The sequence below is a fragment of the Sebastes fasciatus genome, chromosome 2 (genome assembly GCF_043250625.1).
Source record: "Sebastes fasciatus isolate fSebFas1 chromosome 2, fSebFas1.pri, whole genome shotgun sequence".
In the NCBI taxonomy this organism is placed as follows: Eukaryota; Metazoa; Chordata; class Actinopteri; order Perciformes; family Sebastidae; genus Sebastes; species Sebastes fasciatus.
Window position 1 is genome coordinate 19889052 of NC_133796.1, and position 12235 is coordinate 19901286.

General features: G+C 39.1%; 1 protein-coding gene across 3 annotated transcripts in view; it reads left to right on the top strand.

The window, feature by feature from the left end:
• The window catches only part of LOC141754265 (CUB and sushi domain-containing protein 1), a 467652-nt gene that overhangs the window by 396145 nt on the left and 59272 nt on the right, over window positions 1-12235 (top strand). For all 3 annotated transcript variants that reach the window (XM_074613208.1, XM_074613217.1, XM_074613228.1), the window contains 5 exons: window positions 204-273; window positions 2315-2431; window positions 2990-3199; window positions 5071-5259; window positions 6395-6572. In XM_074613208.1, coding sequence (XP_074469309.1) covers window positions 204-273; window positions 2315-2431; window positions 2990-3199; window positions 5071-5259; window positions 6395-6572 — 764 coding nt within the window. The remainder of the gene's footprint in view (window positions 1-203; window positions 274-2314; window positions 2432-2989; window positions 3200-5070; window positions 5260-6394; window positions 6573-12235) is intronic.

The following is a 12235-nucleotide window of genomic DNA, read 5'->3' on the forward strand; positions in this document are numbered from 1 at the left end:
TTATAATCATGTTTTTAGATGAAGTAAAATATCTAATTTCCGTTCTTAGAAAATGCCATGATTGCTCACTTCTCTCCACTTTTTTCTTGACTTAAAAAAGAAAAGAAAAATAAACACACTTTACTCATGAAATGTAAAATATTCCTTACAGTGTGTTTTTTTCTTGAACCTAACCCACTGTATTATCACTTTCACACTTTCAGGGCCACTCTCACATTTCCTGCATGCCTGGGACTGTGCGTCGATGGAACTACCCACCTCCTCTTTGCATAGGTAACACACACACACACACACACACACACACACACACACACACTCTCGGCTCTGCTGGCTAAATTGTGTTATGAATGATCGATCCTAAAGGGATAAAAATATGTCCTGCAGGTGTGAGGTTCACATTGAACCTCTAAGCCTGCACTGCAAAGTGACAGAAGCATTTCCAGTAGATTAGAGATGTGAACAATAATGTTACAGGTTTATGGTCACATAAGAGAGTTCTTTGGAAAACTACTTTTTGATTAATTTGTATTGCTTATTGTCCATATTGAGGGTAATAAAAGACAGTGTTAGTGTCATAGAAGACAAGACCATAGTCAGTTATAATGGATATCATCCATTAAAGTAGAAACTAGATGCAAGTCAGTAAATCACAATTGCTTCAATAAAAAGACTTGTTAATCGCTGAGACATTACTATGATATAATATTGCAGTTAAATAGTTTATAAAATTACACTGCATCCACTCACAGTAACATACTACAGGAATATTAGTTCTTCATCTAATAAATAAATAATGGCTGAATGAGAAAGTGTAGTTCTTAACTATGATTCAATTGGCATATTTAGTGTTAGAGCCTTGTAATCAGATTTGAGGAAGTAAGCAAGTCCTAATAGTACACAAGATCAATACGCCCGCTGAATACAAACAGAATTTTGTGCCTTGTGCTGAGAGCCACGGCTTCCTAACTTCTGCAATAGAGTTAAGGGACCTTGATTACATTGATGTTTGTGTTTGGGGAAAACTTGTAGCAGGTCTGGGAAGCCAATTCCAGTTAAAGTCAACCTTGACATGTCAGGAGTAACTAAAGTTAGCCCAGCCACAGCCTCCTTCAGTATGTATCAAATCCAGCATTTCCTATTTCAGTCAGAGACACGTGAGTCAACCAAATCATGTCCAAACCTGTCGATAGAAGGGTGCGCCATAACAGGGTGCCATAAGATTTAAAGTATATATCTGTCTCCGTTGGTTCTCAGGGAAATACAGAAATTCAGCACACAAGGTCCGAGCCCCTATAAAATCTAGATTTGAATTTTCAAACATGATATCCTGTCTCCTAATAATTGGTCTCATATACTTTGGTTATCACCAAATAAATTAATCTGATGTTGTTTTCTCTACGTTTTTTAATATTTTATTTATTTATTTTTTATATTTAATGCACCTTATTTGCTACGGAGTATTACTGTATCTAACTCTACCTTAAAGCTCTAAACTGGGAATACAAGACAAATAACAAAACAGTCAAACAATATGTTTTGTATTAGCAGTGGCCAATTAAAACTTCTTACATTCAGTGGACACTTTATTGGGTACACCTGTACAATATATTCCAATTCAATACAGCTGTTCTGTCATAAAGTCTATTTTTACAATGCCTATTTCTTTTTTTTTGACAAACAAATCTTTGTCTGAGAGGTGTTCATTCTAAGGCTGTCAATCGATTAAAATGTTTAATCGTGATTAATCGCATGATTATCCATAGTTAATTGTGATTAATCGCAAATTAATTAATTAATTAATTAATTTCATCTCTTCAAAATGTACCATAAAGGGAGATTTGTCAAGTATTTAATACTTTTATTAACATGGGAGTGGGCAAATAAGTTTGCTTTATGCAAATATATGTAAATATTTATTATTGGAATTAAATTAACAGCACAAAACAATGACAAATATAGTCCATAAACCCTCACAGGTACTGCATGTAGCATAAAAAATATGCTCAAATCATAACATTGAAAACTCAAGCCCAACAGGCAACAACAGCTGTCAGTGTTGCAGAGCTGTTTATTGACTGATTAAAATGCATTAATCTGTACAGATGTACCTAATAAAGTGGCCACTGTCCTCCTTAAAGGGTGCTCAAACCCTTATGGTTGATGCTTGCTGCTGTATTTTCAAACATCTTCTTTTTTTTTTTTGCTGTGGTGTGACCTTTGTGTTGAAGTAAAGAGGATAAAGTGATGATCTCTTCTGTACGTTGCTCATGCGTCGCCTGTTTTAACGATGTGTTTGCTCTGCCTGTGTTGTCAGCTCGTTGCGGCGGGGTGTTGTCTGAGATGAGCGGTGTCATACTCAGTCCAGGTTTCCCTGGCAATTACCCCGGCAACCTGGACTGCACCTGGCAAATCACCCTGCCAACTGGATATGGTAAGTATTATGGGATGGAAGAGCATTCCTAAAAAGGATGTGTCACTTCCAGCACATCTGTTAGTGGAGAAACACAGACCTGCTTTCTTTTAGCTTAAACTCTGCAGCAGCAACACATGGTTTATTGAAAGATTCACCACATGTTTAATTGGAGGCTGACACATGTTGTGTGCTGCTTAATACAGTAACTGATGGTTTGAATAGGACACATTTTATATATTTTTGTGCGCATGGCATACATGTGTGTGTAGTTATAGCTAGGTTTTAGTTGATATGATATTTTACTTTTATTTTCGGAAATGATTATAGTATACTCAAATGACAACAAGACAGCTTTATTGTCAACAAAGTTGTATCTTTGGTGCAGATTATTATGCAGATTATTGTACTTGGTCTCTATGCATACAACATGTTTTTATGTTGCATGTAATGTAAAATCTCCTCAGATCCATAAATGTTAGGCCACCTATATGTCCTGTTGGGAATAAAAATGTATTGTAATTTTATATATTACTATGTATTTTATATAGTCTATTATAATCTGTGTTTGTATTCTAGGAGCCCATATTCAGTTTCAGAACTTCTCCTCTGAAGACAACCATGACTTCCTAGAGGTCAGGGCTGGACCACAGCACAGCTCTGCTCTCATCGGACAGTTTACTGGCTCACAGATCCCACCACCTTTGATGAGCACTACCCACCTGACGATCATCCACTTCTACAGTGACCACTCAGAGAACAGGCCGGGGTTCAAACTGAACTATCAGGGTGAGTTCACGTGTGATTTTTAACATTTGTTTTTTAAGGCGATTACTGCAGACACAAAAGGCCACAAACCCTGAGGTGTTACTGCGGGCGCTTCCAGTTGAAAGCGGCCCCTCGAGGGACGCTGAGAGAACAGACCTGTGTTCAAATTGAGCCTACTGTTTAGTTTCTCTACATTTGGGAACACAAAATAGTTGCTTAAATGATTTAGAAAAAAGGAATGATCCGCTCAAATGTTCTGAACAAATTAACATCCAAACCAAGTCACCAAATTACAAAGCCTTCCCAACTCCAAGAAATGAAGGGTAGGATGAAAAAAACGTATTGCTATGAGGTTTTGAGCTTTGATCCGTGGATGAGTCAAGCTAAAGACTTAAAAAACCTTGTGGCTTTCCTCTCATCATTAAAAGAGATGGATTGTTAGTAAGCCCATGTGAGAGACTGGCATCTTGTCCAGCAGGCTTTACTTGTAGCCCTAAGTGCTTCACTTCAAAGACACAAGAGATGCACTGTGGGCCTATACGCCAGCATAAGCAGAACAAGGCTTACTCACTTACACATAAGCTAACCCACACTCACATGCACGTAATCATTCTTCCCCTTTTTTTTCCCAATTTGCAATGACCAATTCCCCTAACACTGCAGCTCTTGTCACTCCTTACTCCCACTGTTGGCGCGTGGAGCTTACGGACATGTTTCTTCACATAAAGTTGCACCAGATGCTTTTTTTTCACCTGACAGTAAAGATCTTCGTCAAGAGGATGCAATACACACAGAGGTTCATGATGTTACTCTCAATTGTGTTGAATGAGCACAATTGGTAGTGATCCAGTCTGGGTGCATGCTTTCACCCCTGCACCACTCAATGAAACAAGCTCAGGTTCTGTACCCAAAGCCTAGGTGGTATAGGGTTCAAAAGGCTGAATTGCTGTGTGCACATCTACAAAACCTCAGTGGGATAAGTGTCAAAAAAATCAATAGAAAGTACCCTCACTGTGATGTTTCGACCCAATCGTCGCTAATAAAATCTTAAGGGAGCTCTGGATTCCGGTTTTAGTGTTTGGCACTCTGACATTGCACCTTCTTGATTGTAGTTTCACAGCTGCAAGTACTCCCACTACCACTTGGACAACCCTTGGCTCACATTTCCCACATTCTCTCTAACTCCTCTTTCAGCCCCTGGTATTTCTGTATCCTCTCATATTCCTTCCCCTCGGTGCTGCGTTCACATGGGAGCTCTACATCTGTCGCCACTTGTTTTTCTGTTCCCTTCAGTATTTCCACAATGTCCAGTTAGATTTGTCAATATTTGTTTACCCGTCAGTATCTTAAAGTCTCATGGGATCTTAGTTCTGACGTTCTTAAGCATCCTTTGTGGCGTCTCCCATCTGGACTTGAGATGTTCTAGCCTATACATCTACACATCCTGTGCTTTGATTGTGTTGTATGCACTCTTAGATCCTGCTTCTGTCAGACAGTCTGCATACATGTCCCAGATAACTGTATAAGAGGAAATCTATTGATGTTGCTGCATTTACAACTGGAAGCCTCTGTGGGAAATTTTTTTTTGAATACCCCTTCAAGTCCATTAGATGTAGATGGAAAAATGGTTTGAATGCACTGAATTGCAATTGTCATTTTGGGACTTGGGAGGTAGGCATAAAAGACTGCTGTGTAAGACTACACTGCAGAATGCCGAGGAACAAATGTACAACTACATTGTATTTGTTAATCTGAGTATAACTGTATGCCTTACTATCCTGTTCGCCAAAGAGCAGCTTGTTATATTTTCCTGACACCTATAAATAAGGTAAACCTTAATTAAACTGGAGTATTTCCACACTGATAGTCATTTCTCTTCATCTCTCTTTTAGCCTATCAACTTCAAAACTGCCAGGACCCTTTTCCTTTCCCCAACGGTGACATCGTCAACGGTGACTTCAGCGCTGGACAATCAGTAACTTTTCAGTGCTACCCTGGTTACGTTTTGATCGGACACCCAGTGCTAACATGCCTGCACGGGACCAACCGGAAGTGGAATCACCCATTTCCACGCTGTGAGGGTAAGAACAACCAATAACTTTTTGATATGAATGTATTTCTATGGATTAAAAGTATGTACCATGATCAAAATTGAGGGTGTTTTCATATTAGGTACAATTGATTTGTACAGTGCCCGAGTACGATTGCCCCCCCCTCCACACCCCTGCTGCTGAGCTTTAATATTAGTAAAGTGTACCCGAGTACACTTGCGTCATCATCCACGTGTATTTGTTTATGTTGAGATCAGCTGTTCTAATGGCAGAGCATTGTAAAACACGATGTTGTTAGTCTTTCCAACAATCAACAACTCTGGTTTGCTCGAAATAAACCCTTATTTCACCGAGTTAGATGTGAAAATATGCCGTCTCTACACCCTGTCTCCTCCCTGTCTGTCTCTCTCTCGCTGCTCGCTGAGCAGCTGAGCGGCTCTCGTTCTTCAGAGGAAGACCATTAAATTAGCCAAATAAAATAACAAACATCACCCTCTCGCCTGCTTTCCTACTTTATGGCACATGCTGCGTGCATATACAGATTTCGGAGGAGACCGGCGGAGGTTGAGAAAAGCCTGCCCTTTCACAACTACTCCCTGACTGGTAATGTACAGTACGGAGCCTTCACACTAATCAAACCAACTGGACTTTGGGGTCAAGTGTGCTCGTATCTGGGCCTGGGTCCCTGATGTGAAAGCACCCCTAAGATGTAAAACAAATGTACACCTCTCACATTAGCCAGTTTATGTTGTGTTGTAACTTATGCGTTATCAATTTTACCTCAGAACAACCCCATCCCTCAGGTACCAATGGTAATTTAAAATCTAGACATTTAGAAAATGTTGTTATCCTAATTGAATTTCTGTAAATTTAATCACATCTTTCACCGGTATCACAAGCCAGCAGTGTAAGCAGTTAAGTAGAAAGTAAATATTCCTGCGTCACTCGGATCATTTCCTCTATAAATCAGGAGCATGATAATTCTTCTCTTAATTGCTACCACTACTACTACTGCTGCTTCTCCTTCTACTACTACAAATAATGATGATAATTATATTCCTCACTGTCTACAGTTATTCTTGTCTCGTGATCCTTGCAGGTCTAGCACGTTAGAAGAAAGTGAAAAATTTGCAAATAGATAATCTCATAACTCTGCTTTTTACAGCTCCTTGTGGCTATAATGTCACGGCTGAAAATGGGACAATCTATTCACCACAGTATCCCAATGAATACCCCAACTCCCAAGACTGCAGCTGGCTCATCTCTGTTCCCCACGGACATGGAGTTTATATAAACTTTACCTTATTGCAGACAGAGCCTGTCACTGATTACATCGCTGTCTGGTGAGTCTGGGTTCTCTTACACTTGAACTTATGTTCACTCACATATACACACACAAATGCATAAGGTTCTTTTCAATATTGCCCTTTATCCTGGGACTCATTGCATCACTGACAGGTAAGTCTTGAATTTACTTATATCCTGTCTCCTCTCTGCACACTAATAAGAAGTTGTATCAACTTTTACTTCTATTTTTTACTCATCTCTTTCTGGCTCTCATACAGACTTATTGGTGGTAACCTTATTCCTGGCATTGATTGTGTTTTTATTCATTACATCTTTCACAGTCTTTCCCGTACAAAGGTATATATCAATATGTGTCAATTGTTTATGACTTCATCATACAGGGACATACACAATACCCCATATGGATCTGTATATGGCATGGTTGATACACAGGGATCACAGCTCCATACACTCCTAATACATACACGCATATACACTCTGTGCCATGCATACACTGGCTCTCCTGCAGTAATAATGGGATTCAGTGTGGAGGTAAGATTGTAATAGGGAGTGTGAGAGTAATGCATTTACAATGGGACCACTGACCAATTCAATCTAACTCAGTACCATGGCCATACGCAGACCCAGAGAGGGCTCGGGAGCTCTGGCAGTAATGATGAGATTCAGTGGGGAGTGGGAAATGTAATGAAAGGAGCGATGGAGCTGGGTCCACAAATCCAACGGGACTAGGCTGGATCTGACAAGTTTGGATCAGTCCAAGAGAAATTTCTCATCTAATAGTTTCAGTTTGATAAAAAATAATATAGAAGAGTTCATTTATTGTCAAGAATATTAAGATCAAGTAGGATTTTGGCACTGTCATCATTTGGTTTAGAAAATAAATATTTGGTGTTAGGGTGAGGCCGGTATTTTATTTTCAGGCTCAAGAGTCAAACTCTGGGGAGTGAGTAGTTAAAATGCAGGCAGTGGAAAAGTAATACATACTACTACTCGCTTTCTATGTCAACAGCTACCAGAGCCATGGATATAGCTATGGAGAGGCGCGGCATCGACTCATTTTGCAGTTGCAAATTGATTTTGGTGATTCATGTGTTTTTGTCACATTTCACGGGGGAACAAAATTCTAAAATCACATTTCCAGATTGTAGGGTACCAAAAGACATTTGTAATGTGAGATTAGTGCATAAATGATGGACTGTTGCACCGCTCCATCGAGCTATATCTCCAACACATGAATATATTTGGAAGTGACTGGGGGCCGACACTGAAGAGAAGAGTGCTTTGCTCAGAGCCAGTGGGACAGCATCTACCTTCTAGGGCTTTTGACAAATATAGAGTGGGTGAGCCAAAGGACTGCGGCTGCTGACGACACCATGATTTGCGCATCATTTGCAGCCGCTATCTGCCCCGTCTCAAGGTCTGAATCACAAAAGATATTGCGCCTATGATATTATAACGCTAACACGCCCATAAGGTTTTGCAGCCGAGTGCAACACAATTTGCCCTTTTTGCAACTGATTGTAATTACCCGTGTGGCAAAGTATAAATGCGCTTGAGGCCAATGCGTCGGTTGTGAGGGGTCAGAGTCGGCCTGAGCCAGATACCCGCTGGGTCCCAACAGGCCCCGATACGCTAAGTTGATGCGGGCCGGTCTCGGACCATATAGACCAGGCACGGTCAAACTCGGGCTCATTTAACTTCTCTCCTTTCATTGTGCTCATATACGCCTCACATGCAGATGGGTGAATAATACATCATTAATGAGGAAAATAATAATTACATTCTCTTATTTTAAGAGTTTTTCGAGACATTTCAGGGCTCAACAATAAGGCTTGCCCAGGGCAAGTAAAATGCCACGACGGGCAAATAAATCTAGCAACTAACAAAGAATTAAACACGTAGTTTTTTTCCGGAGCTGATGATGGAAGTAGCTAAGGAGCGAGCCTTCTATTGTATTGTTGTTTTAACACTGTACTGCACTTAAGTCAAACACAAAGTTTATGAGCTAAAGTGCAAGCGAGATTTCAATTATCTTGGAAACAGGAGTTTAGTTGGGTGGTGTTAGAGAAGATGTGGGCGAAAATACAACTATGTATTGTGCAGTTTTCCGCGAGTTTGAGAGCAAGGCGGATAAAACATGACAACTAACTTAACCACTAATTAATAAAACAGTTTGTTTTGGGGCAAATAAAAATTGACTTCGGGCAAGTAGATTTGTGACCCACTTGCCCAACCGTGCAAGTTAAATAAAACATTAACGTTGAAGCTGCATTTGAGAAATCTTTTTTTTTTTGTTTATTAAATACCTGCATCGATACCACAGCAGCAGAAACGATGAGTGTGTCTCATTAAGAGAAACGCTGCCCGCATTTACTTCATTGATTATGTAAATCTAATTTTCTTTCTCATGAATGTAGGGGATCTTTATTCATTTATTTTTCATTGCACAACTGTCATTGCATCCTGTCACTGCATCCCAAAATAAATGAGTTTGAGCACTTCAGTTACCACCAACTCTCTGAAGACGCTAATAATTTCACTGTAACTGTGTGTGGCTGTTAGCACTGATCTTTGTGAATTGAACTGTTTTTGCACTGAGGCCCATTTGCATTGAAAGGGGCCTATTTTGCGCTAAATTCATGCATATTACCTCATTTAAATACGTGCAAATAGCACAGAAGAACCGAGACGCTGCTTTTCTCACGATTTGACTGTTTGGATTTCGTAATTCAGTTGGAGAGAGAATGAGAGGAGACACAATATGCCCTGTTTTGAGCTACTGGGTTAATAAGAAATTGATTGGGATCATACTTTCTATTAAATATGGAACTTTGAATGGTTAACTTTAAGAGTTTGATGCCAAAATGTGTCACACTGAATTTGAATAAGCAGACCAAAGCAAGCCTACTATTGTTTCAATATTCATTTTTCACATAGTCACTGTACATATAAAAAAGTGTTTTATGTGTATTACAAATGCAGAGCAATGAACGTAAAATGACATTGAGAGTAATGTGCTCCTAGAGCATTGCTTTAGTTCAGGCTGAGCATTGCATTCGTGCAATGCCATCAGTAACAGTTGACTTACAATCACCTCACATTCAAACAAGTCAATTAGGTATATCTGAGGAGCCTACACTTTCACTTCCCTGATCATTCATTCTACTGCTGCTGTCAGTGGTTATGCTGATTTCCTCCTCCGCCAGCCTCCGTGTTCTGGTTTCTCATTAATCAAACTTGTGATGAATGTCTTTTGCCTTGTGCATCACGATGTCCTGTGTATGCCATATCTCAGTGTTGTGTGTCTTCTGCTTTGTGCCCTGTATACCCCTGGGGTTTATGTCACGACGGCTACATCCAGATGTCAGGGACTGAAGCCAAACTGTCTCTTTGGTCTGCCACCAGTTGCAGTTTGGCTTGTTGCCTAATATCACTGAACCATTTCTAACAGTGTGCTATGGAGCTAACACCACAGTAGTTTATGATGCCGTATACTCACTCAAATCACCTGGATGATACAAATTTATTCTATAGAGGCAAATGATTTGACAAAATCAAACAGTATTTTTTATACTCTATGTTGAAAATATTTTGTGTACTATTTGGAGCTTTTAAATAATATTCCATCCATCCTAGTGCTAAAAAAATCAATGTAGAAATGATGAATGAAGTGCATTGTTTATTTCACTCAACGAGGAAATGCTGTATAGTCATACAAGCTCAGAAAATGACAGCACTCAGCTATAATGTAGCCTTTCATTTAAGATACATCCCAATATTTTGATAAACAAAGTTCCATAAATACCTATTATAATATCATTATAGTATTATTTTTATACAGTCTCTTCTAACTCTTTGACATGGTCATTTCTGCATCTTCTGCATAATGACATCAGTTTACTTTCAACGAGGTTTTTGTGGTGGATTCACTCTTGTCTCCATCGTTGGTCTCTGAGAGTGTTGTGGCAAACTGCTTTTACTGTAAAGTGAATAAGTGTTGTGGTTGGTGGTGAATCGGTTTCAGTCCCTGTCGCTGCGTTAATGTATTCCTCCCAATCCCAGCCTATTCTCAAGTGCACTGTGCTTGTGTCAATCACCTGTAGCAGATAGACAGAGTAGATAAATCTTAATAAATCAAACTTTTTAATCTTCATTTCCAGAGGTAAGGCTTACTTAAGATGTGTGGGAGAATATCGCATTCGCTCGTCCTGACCATGTTGTTACAGCAGGTGTTGAGATTCACACCAGCAGCTTTTTTTCTCACAAGCTAGAAAATTATGGCTTGAGGGTACTGACTTCATTAAATGGCTTTCAAAGGATCACATTACTTAACTGACGCAAAGGTCACTAACCAACACTTTAAGCCAAGTCCAAGTTTTCACTGTGCTTGTTGCTTTTTTTTTTTTTAAATAACTTAAGATAATAAACTCCCCAAAAACATGTTTTATTAAATTAAATTGCATCTGAAAAAATATTGGATTTATGTATTTTTCAGCAAGTAAAAACAGAGCCACAAAATTCTACCTCAGTTTTAATTTAAATGACCCAAATAGCACATTTTGATACTCCAAACGAGCTCCAACACCTTCAGAAGGCCTTGAATTATTGAGGAGCCAAGAGATCCCAGGCACTCTTCATGAATTAAAATTTTAAAACCCTTGTTTAATCCAATGGCATGTTCATTAAAAACCCTAAAACTGGGCATTTAGGAACTTTATAAAATGTAACCTTTCAGCAACATTCAATATTTAATGAGTAAAGTTAAGCCTTTAATCCAGGGCTTTGTTCAATGAACTTGTTTGAAATGGGTGAAACGAGGCAAAGAAAAGAAAAAAAGAAAATATTTTTGCTGCCCGTTCAGTGAACAAGCATGTGGACGTACCAGATATGTTTTATTTTATTAACAAAGGCTGCTTTTTGGTTTCTCTTCCTTGCTGTAATTAGATCCAGTCAGTGAAAGCAAATCCACAACTAGCATTTCATAAGAAGTCCAAACTGATCACAACCCCTGACCTGTCCTTTGAGCTGTGGTAGACACACGTACCAGCACGTTGTTGATGTCTGACACCATCAGCAGTTTGTTTATTCAGTATGGTTTTAATAATCAAATCAATGTGGCCATATAAGTTTTTCATCACTATTATGGATTTCCATTTCTCTATAAGGAATCTACACAGACACTTTTTGATATGATCGTAGATTTGTAATAAAATATTTTTTGGGGTGAGGTGGGGGTGAAGTTTTGCAGGCAAATCAATGAGAAAAATCTATATGTTTCCACACAGAATAGAAGAGAAAATAAAACCTGCTGCAAACCGAACTAATGGAGGTTGAACTAGAGCAGTGCAGGATGTTTCCACAGTTACCTTCAGGTTACCTATAGTGGAGTTAGAAGCTAAATCAATATCAGGTCATCTTCATAGTCCCATGTTACTCAGAGTCAGACTGTTCAACTTGATCAGTACTCGACACAGCGAGAGTTTGTTTAAAGCACCTAAATGTAGAATCTGCAATTATGATAATAATAATAATGTATTATGTTTGTTGAAAAATGAGACATTCCCAGTGAGGGAGTTAAGTGGCATGCATTGTTGTCTGCCAAAGTGCCCTCTTTACACTGCTTACATACATAATCGTTTTACTCTCAGACAGTTTGTTTGAAATCTTGCCAATCATAACATCTAGTGTGTCATTGATA